The 10,881-nt window shown below is 44.1% G+C and overlaps 1 protein-coding gene across 2 annotated transcripts in view; it reads left to right on the plus strand.

The window, feature by feature from the left end:
- TTC39B (tetratricopeptide repeat domain 39B) overlaps window positions 1–7,623 on the plus strand; it is a 53,477-nt gene extending 45,854 nt beyond the window's left edge. For both annotated transcript variants that reach the window (XM_035140777.2, XM_035140778.2), the window contains exons 17-19: window positions 64–181; window positions 2,117–2,233; window positions 4,722–7,623. In XM_035140777.2, coding sequence (XP_034996668.2) covers window positions 64–181; window positions 2,117–2,233; window positions 4,722–4,818 — 332 coding nt within the window. In that variant the 3' untranslated portion in view covers window positions 4,819–7,623. The remainder of the gene's footprint in view (window positions 1–63; window positions 182–2,116; window positions 2,234–4,721) is intronic.
- Window positions 7,624–10,881: the final 3,258 nt, after the last annotated feature.

The following is a 10,881-nucleotide window of genomic DNA, read 5'->3' on the forward strand; positions in this document are numbered from 1 at the left end:
CCATCCCGCGTACACATCCATTGTTAAGTTTGCAGTTTTAAAGTTGTGCTGCTTTATTTTCAGATCACAATGAATACTACATGGATGACATCTGTCTGCTACAGCTGCTAAAAGGTCTCTGTTTGAAACATTTAGGAAGACGCTTACAAGCAGAACTCTGCTTCAATCAAGTTATTCAAAGGTAAAAACAGGAAGTGGGATTTTTGGAAACAGGGATAACCTGTGACACCAGAAAGTATCCAAGAACATTTGCTGCTTGTTTGTTTGGTTGTTTTGCACCTAAATTTAGGGTAATTGGATTTTGTGTCAGAATCTTATTTTAGTTTCTGAAATAGACAAAACTGATCTTCCCCAACTGGTATGTGGTTCAATGGTTGCAAATCCTTCTTCACTGTTTGAAGGCATAACACAAGCGAAGACGTTGAATAAAGGGAAAAGAAGACCCTCTTTCTCAAATTCCATTGACTCCTCTGTGCTTTCCTGAACAATGTTCATCTTTGATTCCTAGCAGGTTAAAGTGGGGGCTTAGGGTTCCTAACATTTTCCCCGCCAAGGCTTCCATGCATTTAACAGCTGTCAGACAAGCAGGAATTAAGCAGTTGGATTTTTTCCTAGCATGAAGAGAAATATATATATACTAGTGTATTTCAGCCCGTTCAGTAACGGGCTCTAGAAAATCCTGGGGTTCGGAGAAGCGCTTGCGCAGCGCTTCTCCGAACCCTGGGACCTGTCATTGCTGTCGGCGGCAAGGGGACAGGAACGGAGGAGGCGAAAGCGCTGCTTTCTCCTCCTCCGTTCCTCTCCCGCAGCCGCCGACAGGAAGTAGACATCCCACGGTTCGGAGAAGCGCTTGTGCAGCGCTTCTCCGAACCCTGGGACCTGTCATTGCTGTCGGCGGCAGGGGGACAGGAACGGAGGAGGAGAAAGCGCTGCTTTCTCCTCCTCCGTTCCTCTCCCGCAGCCGCCGACAGGAAGCAGAACTCCCAGGGTTCGGAGAAGCGCTTGCGCAGCGCTTCTTCGAACCCTGGGACGTGTCCTTGCTGTCGGCAGCAGGGGGACAGGAACGAAGGAGGAGAAAGCGCTGCTTTCTCCTCCTCCGTTCCTCTCCTGCAGCCGCCGACAGGAAGCAGACATCCCAGAGTTCGGAGAAGCACTTGCACAGCGCTTCTCTGAACCCTGGGACCTGTCCTTGCTGTCGGCGGCAGGGGGACAGGAACGAAGGAGGAGAAAGCGCTGCTTTCTCCTCCTCCGTTCCTCTCCTGCAGCCGCCGACAGGAAGCAGACATCCCAGAGTTCGGAGAAGCACTTGCACAGCGCTTCTCTGAACCCTGGGACCTGTCCTTGCTGTCGGCGGCAGGGGGACAGGAACGAAGGAGGAGAAAGCGCTGCTTTCTCCTCCTCCGTTCCTCTCCTGCAGCCGCCGACAGGAAGCAGACATCCCAGAGTTCGGAGAAGCACTTGCACAGCGCTTCTCTGAACCCTGGGACCTGTCCTTGCTGTCGGCGGCAGGGGGACAGGAACGAAGGAGGAGAAAGCGCCGCTTTCTCCTCCTCCGTTCCTCTCCCGCAGCCGCCGACAGGAAGCAGACATCTCACGGTTCGGAGAAGCGCTTGTGCAGCGCTTCTCCGAACCCTGGGACCCGTCCTTGCTGTCGGCGGCAGGGGGACAGGAACGGAGGAGCGCTTTCTCCTCCTTCCTTCCTCTCCCCCAGCCGCCGACAGGAAGGACGCGTGCACTCTCCCCCCCCCCGCCTCCTCCAACCGCCGCTCCTCTCACGGGCCAGGGAGGGTTGTGAGGAGGCCTTCGCCGGCCTCCACCCTCGCTTCCCTGACGTGCCCTGCAGTGAGGCAGTGTCCGGCGGGAGCGGCGGTTGGAGGAGGCAGAGGGGGGGGGAGAGTGCGCGCGCGCAGTCTCTGCTGTCCAATCCCTGTATCCCTGGGGCACATGCGCAGTACCCCAGGGACACACGGGACAACTGGACGCAGGGACACAGGGACATTATTATATAGGATGCTAAACCCTAAAGCAAGGGAGCAGGGGGGCTCTTGGCTTGCCTGGGTTCTGTACTGTGTTTGGTTCCCCTGAATAATGACATGATGTCCTATTGATTTCTTAGCGAGAAGCAGCTGAAGTATGATAATTACCTGATACCATACACGATGTACGAATTGGGTCTTCTGTACAAACAACAGGATGAAAGAGAAAAAGCAATAAGATTCATAGAAGCTGCAAAGTAAGTGCTGATAATCTTTATACAATTTATTAGCTCAAAACAGACGAGCTTATTTGCTTTAGCTCACTTATAGTTAGTATATCACACAATCATAGAATTGTAGAGTTGGAAGGGACCTCAAGGGTCTTCTAGCCTAACCCCATGCCATGCAGGAATCTCATGTCAGAAGGCCATCCCAGCTTAAGAGCCTTTCAGAAGGAGAGCCCACCACCTTCTGAGGGTGTCCTTTCCGCTGTCGGAACCACTCATACTGTCAGACAGTCCTTCCTGATGTTTAGTGAGAATCTCCTTTCTGATGATCCCTTTGTGGCCCCTTCCACCTTCTGAGAAATTGTCAGCGAGGCTCTTGAGCAATTTGTTGGACCTCCCAATTCTTGGCAGATTTTGAGTTCCAACAGATCTTGATGGGTAACTGAAGTCTCCCATGACCACTATATCTGTCCTTTTTGAATAGTTGGTAATCTGCTGTCGGAAGGCATCATCTAGCAGACACACACAAGTAAAGTCATTGCTGTTTCCCACTCCTACAGCTTTTTCCCGTATACCCGCAACCTGCCATTAAACTCAGACTTGTGCAGGAGTCGATTCTGCTGTGCAAAACAGCAGAACAGCTTATATACCCCAAATGCTTGTCCTAATTTCCACAACCCATCTGAAGGCGGGAACCTGTTGAAACTACCAATGGAAGGATCTGTTGGGGAAATGCCCTGGTGCTGCCTGCAAGCCCCCAGAACTCCGAGGCATCTCCCTTCTCCAGGGTGCTCAGCGACACAAACCAGCTTGATTTATGCACACTAATCTTCTACATAATACAGCAAGAAGCATGAAACATTGTAGATCTAATCTACTATTTAGTTACACACTATATATAGACTACAGCATACTGGCGACTGTTCTCTCCAGCTCTGAGAGAACAGACAGGAATCTAGTAAAAGTGAAAGTATATTACATACGGTAGTACTGTACATACATACAGAACTGTATCCGGTTCTCACACTTCTTCTCAGAAAGGCATGTGATTTACACCAATCACAAAATGCAGCATCGGAGGAGTGAAATACTAACAGGATCTTCCATAATGTTGGCACACTAATAAGGAGATCTTAACCCTGGTGACTGCCAGGCATGTTTCCAGTGGCAGTTGGTCAGACTCCAAGGCCACATACTTATTCCATCATTTCCTCTCTCCATTTTTCTTCCTTTATTTCTGTATTGTCAGGGCGGTTGCTGGCTACCCTCGAACCATCTTGTTTTTAGTGCTTTTATTGTGAAAAGGCGAAAGATTTATACGATCTGAGGAGAAGCCAGAGAATTGTGAAAGCTATTTACAATGCAAGAGCTTCATAAAAACATGTCTACTCAGTGCTATCAGATTCTCCCAATGGCGCTTTTCGGCTCCTCCCCCAGCAGAGTAGTTTGGGGGCCCCAAATCTCCTTCCCCTGCGTTTGCGAGCCGTTGATCGCCTCAGTTCTGGGGTGAATTTGAAAGGATGCTCTTCTGCTGTTTCCCCGCTGGAACTTTTTGCTGGCCCCTCCTTCCTTGCTGATATCACAGGCTGCAGGAAGGGCTCTTGTAAGCTGTCTGAGCCCCGGCCCTCTCCTCTCACTTCCTCCTTCCTGTCTCCTGTCCTTCCGCTGCTGTCCGAGCCAAGAGCTGGATTTGATGGGGGGGGGTGGCTGTTCCCTGTAAGCCCACCCCCTTACATGTATGTTCAATGCAAATAGAAACAGCAGAGTGTGTCCTTCTCCATTGCCGGCATCACAGAGACATTTGTATTCGCCTGATTTCCCCACCACCCCATAAGTACACAGGGTGCACAGGGCAATTCTATACCTCCCTGCTGCTCTCAGATACCAATCCTGCTACAACAGACAACGTTGCTAGATTCTGCACAGCAGCGCTCAAAATTCATCGGAGGATGACCTGTGCCATGACCCCATAAACCAGAGCATGCCTTGGAAACTCTCACGTTCTTCTCAAATGTCCATGGAGTTTTCTTGGCAAAATACTGGAGTGGATTGCCAGTTCCTTCTCCAGGTGGATCACATTTAGTCCAAACTCTCGGCTATGACCTGTCCGTCTTGGGTGGCCCTGCACGGCATAGCTCATAGCTCCTTGGAGTTATTCAAGCCCCTTTGCCACGACAAGGCAGTGATCCATGCAGGGGAAAAGAAGATTTAGTGCTCTGTAAATTAATAGTTGAAGTCTTTTATATATCAACCCTTTATGCTCTTCCACACCCGCCCTATGCTCCTATCCCTTCTTTTAACTTCTTTTCAATTCTTTTATATTCACCTTCTGTTTTAATACCTTTTGCTTTCCAAAACGCTTTAGATTTTAAATGACTCTATCCCACCCTTTTATGCTGGTATTTGACTGTAATATAGATTTGAATTGAATTTCTGTATGTTTTTTTTAAAAAAAGCCCAGCAAAAAACAACAGGGAATGAAAGGTTAGTTGCCTAAGTAACGTTTTGTCTCTTACAGAAACAATTACAAGGAATATTCTATGGAATCTAGGTTACACTTCCGAATCCACGCAGCTCTAAATAGTATGAAAGTGACTCCTGCTCCGACGCCTTGATGTCATTGAGGGCAATGCATAACACAAGTGTCTACAAGTTACTGCTTGGAAGCCTACGGAAATCATGTAAATGATGTAACAAAAGAGACGTAGTTTATATTTTCTATCATTTGTGATATTTGAATGTTCGTCACCCCTTTTGAGCCGCTTATTTTTTCTATGGCGCACTTCCATATCTCTGCTTCACATTTTAGAGGGGGAAATCTTATATTTTGTTTATAAATGGATTAATTTAAAGCTTGACATGAAAGGAGAGTATTTTATAAAAATAAAAATAACATTGCTGGTGCAATAAAAGAGGAATTCAAACACTTTATTTTTTTATGCAAAGACTAATATTGTTTATGTGCGGAACTATGCGATGGTTCTGTGCGTAGTTTCAGCAGTCCATGAAGGCTTGAATGTCTGCAATACCTTTATTATGAATTAGGACTGGGAAAGTTGGCTGCCGGTAGCCATAGCTGTATATTTGAATTTAAAGCTTAGATTTACGTACCAAAGACATGACTCTTCATATTGTAGCCAAAAGGTGAAGGACTTGCGAGTTATTTTATGAATGTTGGCTTGAATTCTGTGCAATATACTGACAATATTCAGCTAAACAAAATTAGGGAAAGAGATGGGGGTTTCGCGGGGGGTCCTCTCCACAGCTGTGGTTTTTTTTTTTTTCAATACACAAAGTCAGTTGTGTAGAGTTAAAGGGCGGGGGGCTTGGATAATGGTAGCAATTCAGTCATTTCCCCCATATCTAAATCTATTTAATTAAGGGATGTCACTGGGAGTGAACTGTACACTGAAGACATTTGAGGGCCCCTCAGTTTTCACCACCAAATGTCATTTGATTCTGAGATTCCTGTAATTTTTTTTTTTAGGGAAATTGCAATTTCATTGTGAACGATTCACAAGGAAATTGACGCTCATAAATATAGCCAGCATTGCTGTACCTTTTAAAATACAGTTCAATAGTAAGGCAATTAAACTTTCTTATTTTCCAGTCCATTCCCTTATTAATACAACCATTTTATGTGTATTATGCTATGGAACCTGGAGACAGACAGACTGTGCACATTCTCTCAGAAATGTCTCTCTGTCATTTTTTTATTTTATTTTGGTCTTTTTCTCAGTATAATTCAGTATGCCAGAATGCAAGTCCTACTTCTGCTAGTGTAAAGGACCAAAGTCGTCTGTCGTGAACATACACTGTTATGGTCAGCACCTGATTATATCACACTCACTCAGTGAACCTAAGTCAACCAAGGCTAAATCCACAGATTTCAATGGGTCTCCTCTGAGTAGGTTGTAATCAGATGCCTCCCATAGTGTCATTACATAGTTTAAGGTAACTTTTTTTTCTTTAGCACTCTGTGTTTCGGTTATTAATTTATAAGCTGCTAAATTAATGGGGAAATTGGACTATAAGAGATTTTTATTTTTAAAAGACGATATGTGATCACATTTGTGCTGATTGATACTGGACCCCCTAGTCCACATTCATAAGCAACAGCTGCAGGAATAAAAGGACATTTCAATCTAGGTTTCTCAGCACAGCTTCCTAAACTTGTAACAAATAGGTTTTCTGTTGAAAGCCAACAGCCTCTCTCCTTTTTTGCCATATTTTGCAATACCTTTTGCCACCTGCTCCTTTTCAACTTTTAATGCCCTCCGTTTGGTGGCATTCCTATTTCTCTTTGGGCATTTTAAGATGACTGTAATAGAATTTCAAGGTAGCAGGTCTGCCTAGTAACATTCAGGATGAATTCAAATTGGAAGAGAGGTCATGCCACGTCAGAGGGATCACTTTGCAAACCACCATTTCAGATTTGCCAATAAAAGCGCATACAAATTCTGGCGCTTATGGCTTTTTTTGGTTTCAGTCCATGAGGCAGGCTGCATGTTCATCACATTGTTTTCAGTTCCAATATGAGGCTCGCAGACAAGCAGTTGCAATCTAAAAATACATTTTATTATGTTTGCTAACTAGTGGCTGTTTTAATCTTACTGTTTCTGAATGACTCATGCCATAAGCATTCTTAAAATATCATTGCAAATTAGAACTCTTTTATGTGTCCAGGGTTTTATATACAAAATCTCATTAATATCACTGGGTTATTTAATCCATCCTATTAGACAAGAACATGGTAAACATGTGGAGTCACTTTTAGTTTTAAATAAATGTGCTGTTAAATATAGGGATGCAGTTATTCAAGATGCTTAAATCAATCCTACTTATCATTTTGCATTAAATTATTATGACAATTATATGCTTATTAATATTTAGAAGTTTGATTCTTTTAGTGACTTGTTGCTTAAATATATATATATATATATATTATATAAACACACACTGCATTGTGCTTCTAACTGGCAACTGTTTTTACCTTTTAATGGAAATATTAATGAAATTATTAATAGTTTATTGAAAGTTTATTGAAGGGTTACATTGGTGTAAATTATAATGGTTATGTTTTACAGCTCTCTTGTACTTTTTTTTATCAAGGCCAGAAAATAATACGGTAAATAAATTTAGAAGGTTTTGCCAGTTGCAACATAACGATCTACAAGGAACGAATTCACGCTCTGTATCCATTTTCAATTCTGGATTTGATGGTGAATGTAGTGTTTTGTTTTGTTTTTGCTTCTGTACTTCTTAGCTCAAAATACCATACTTTTTTGTCTCGGTTTTATTCTACAAGCTGTCTAAGCATTTTCACTTTACCTGTAGTTTAAAAAAAAAAACAACCCTGGAGAGATGTGCAGTCCAATCATACACATATTTGCTTGGACAACAAGTCTGACTTGGTCAAATGGAGCTTACATTCAAATAACTTTGCAGAGAGTTGCAGCTCTAGCATGCATGAATTTTGTAGTGCAACTGAGCAGAATTTAGGCAGAAATCATAGTCCTATATCAGTGTGAATTTTGCTATAGAGTTCTGTTACTCTGCTCTCCTATGAAAGGACAGGCAACTGACAAGAGCAGGCATAGGCAAACGGCCCTCCAGCTGTTTTGGGACTACACATCCCATCGTCCCTAGCTAACAGGACCAGTGGTCAGGGATGATGGGAGTTGTAGGTAGGGCTGGGATACGGCCAAGGAAGCGCTAGCCCAGGGAGCTGCAAGTTGTAGCAAAGGGGCCCAGTGTGAGCCTATCGGCTGCGTCCTAATGTAACAACTGGCTTTCCCTGGAAGGAAGGACTGCAGGTGGCGGCAGTGGGTCTTCATTGAGCCCCTTTGCTTCCTGGCCAGGGTTAGAATAGTGCCCAAAAGAGAACAGAAGCACGAATGCAATGAGATTTGAATTCCCTTGGTGGGAAAAAAGCTCCCGACCGCAACCGCACGCACCCTGTGTCTCTTCTTCCCACCCGGCTGCGCTCCCAGTGCGTCCTTACGATGACATTGGAAAATCTGTTAGACACAACACAGATTTGATGTCAAAGTGTGCTGGTCCTCACGTGCTGAACACGTGGCCCACGGGCGTTGCTAATGAGGGCGGGACCGAGAGGGGCGGCTCCGCTGTCCCAACACATGAAGAAGAGCGTTTGTGTGAATCTTTCCGTCGTTTGCCAGCGAGCTTATTACCAAGTTGATGCTAAACGTGCTTAATGTCCACGGGTAGAAACATTAGCCCTGGCCCATAAAACCTATCTTACTGCGCCCGGCTATTCTGAGCTTTAGAACAGAAATAGCCACGGCAAATCATTGTTTAACCATAATAATAATAATAATAATAATAATAATAATAATAATAATAATAATAATATCAATTGAGTTTCAGAATCATTGTGGTATGTGCTGGGGGCAGTTTTAAAACAAGCCTGCCTCCGAATATGTACAACCCTCCCAGCTGTCCTGGTTTTGGGTACTGATGCTTTCAGCCTCTCCTAAACGTTTAGGTCTTGTTATCTTTGATAGCAGCTATTTTTGTATGTCATCTCTCTTCCCACTTAATTCAGCTTCAATCCTAAAGCATTTGTATAAGAATACCATGTAGGGTTTTTTTTTCCTTTTACATGATCATTTATGCCTTAGGAATAGCAGGTCCTAACATGTTTATATTATTGGACCGAAGCAGCCTGAACTATATTGTATGAGATCTTTGTGTATTATTTAATGGCATTCATTACAATTCATGAAAAATAAAGGCGAATATGTTTTTTTCTCATTGTGCCTTTGCTTTTCTCCATATGCAAAGCTTATTCAGTGTGATTTGTGTGGTCTCTTGAGCTTGAAACAAAATAAAAAAATTCCTTCCAATAGCACCTTAGAGACCAACTAAGTTTGTTATTGGTATGAGCTTTCATGTGCATGCACACTTCTTCAGATACACTGAAACAGAAGTTCACGAAAGCTCATACCAATAACAAACTTAATTGGTCTCTAAGGTGCTACTGGAAGGAATTTTTTTATTTTGTTTCGACTACGGCAGACCAACACAGCTACCTACCTCTATCTTGAGCTTGACTTTTTCTAAATATAATTTGTATGAGTTCTCCAGCGGAAACCATTCTAAGATCTCAGAACTTCCTTCACTCATCCAATACTCACAACCAGTTTCTGCAACTACAAAAGCATGGTTCCCACCACCCCGCAAAAAACTAGGGATCATAGGAGTTGTAGGCCAAAAACATCTGGAGGGGCGAGTTTGAGGAAGCCTGCTTTAAAGGTCAGCACCAACACTTTGAATGGTGCTCCGAAACGTACTAGGAGCCCATGTAGGAACATTCCGCGATCAAATCAGAAGGTGGGATGGCTATTGCAATTCTGGGACTGTACCTGGAAAATTGGGACACTTGGAGGATATGAAGATCAAATCCAGATTTCTGTGGTCCTATAGTCCACTGGGTGGACAGAATTTCAGGCTAGTGGAATCTACTTCAATTTATTTTTTCCTTACCCTAATGTTCACTCATGACAGCCAGGTCCAAAGCAGGGTAATGAAAAATGAGAATGAAGAACAGGGCCTCCCTCTGAACCGAGGACAAAAATCCACAAATGTATTTCCTCCACAAAGTTTCCTCCCCCACAGTCTTATTTCGGGTGTGCATGGGGTTGTTGGCAAGGGAGAGCCTTTTACCTATTTGACAACTGGGAGTCAGAAATCCTCTCTGGACTGCAAATGGCAGAGATCTACCCTTAAGTCCCGATCTTCCTTTTGCCTGCCACACTTCTTCCTCTTTTGTCTAGAGCTGAGTCATTCAAAACACATGCCGGGTGTTCTGGAACTGGGCGGAGTTAAAATCTGAGGTTGTTTAGGTGATGTGTTTAGAAAGAAGATGGTAGGTGCAGATTTGGGCATAGACAACGGGAGGCATTATTTTGGGATTCTCTCCCAGGAATTTGGAGAGATGATGGGCATCCTGGAATAAAAACGGAGGAAAACAAGTATTATCCTGATAGATCGGGAAATATCTCGATGTGTTTGAATTAAAGAGCTATTGGGGAAGGTGTCTTCACCCCATCACTCGGGCAAAAGTGGTGCTGTTCAAAATTCCACCCCCCTTGTTGGGGGAGTGGAGTGCCGTTCAGGCCTGGAGGGTTGGGAAGTCAAAAAGAGAAATATAAGTGAATAATACATTGTGAAGTCAATTTGTTAAAACCCTTGAAAATTCAATAAAAACCAACATTTAAAAATATGAAACAACAACAACGACAATTTATTATTTATACCCCACCCATGTGGCTGGGTTTCCCCAGCCACTCTGGGCAGCTTCCAACAGAAATATTAGAATACACTAATTTCTTAAAGATTAAAAGCTTCCCTAAAAAGGGCTGCCTTCAGATGTCCTCTAAAGCTCTGGTAGTTATTTTTCTTTTTGACATCTGGTGGGAGGGCATTCCACAGGGTGGGTGCCACTACCAAGAAGGCACTCTGCCTGGTTCCCTGTAACTTGGCTTCTCGTAGCGAGGGAACCACCAGAAGGCCCTCGGCGCTGGACCTCAGTTTCCGGGCAGAACGATGGGGGTGGAGACGCTCCTTCAGGTATACTGGACCGAGGCCGTTTAGGGCTTTAAAGGTCAGCACCAACACTTTGAATTGTGCTCGGAAACGTACTGGGAGCCAAT

Source organism: Zootoca vivipara, chromosome 16 (assembly GCF_963506605.1).
Source record: "Zootoca vivipara chromosome 16, rZooViv1.1, whole genome shotgun sequence".
NCBI lineage: Eukaryota > Metazoa > Chordata > Lepidosauria > Squamata > Lacertidae > Zootoca > Zootoca vivipara.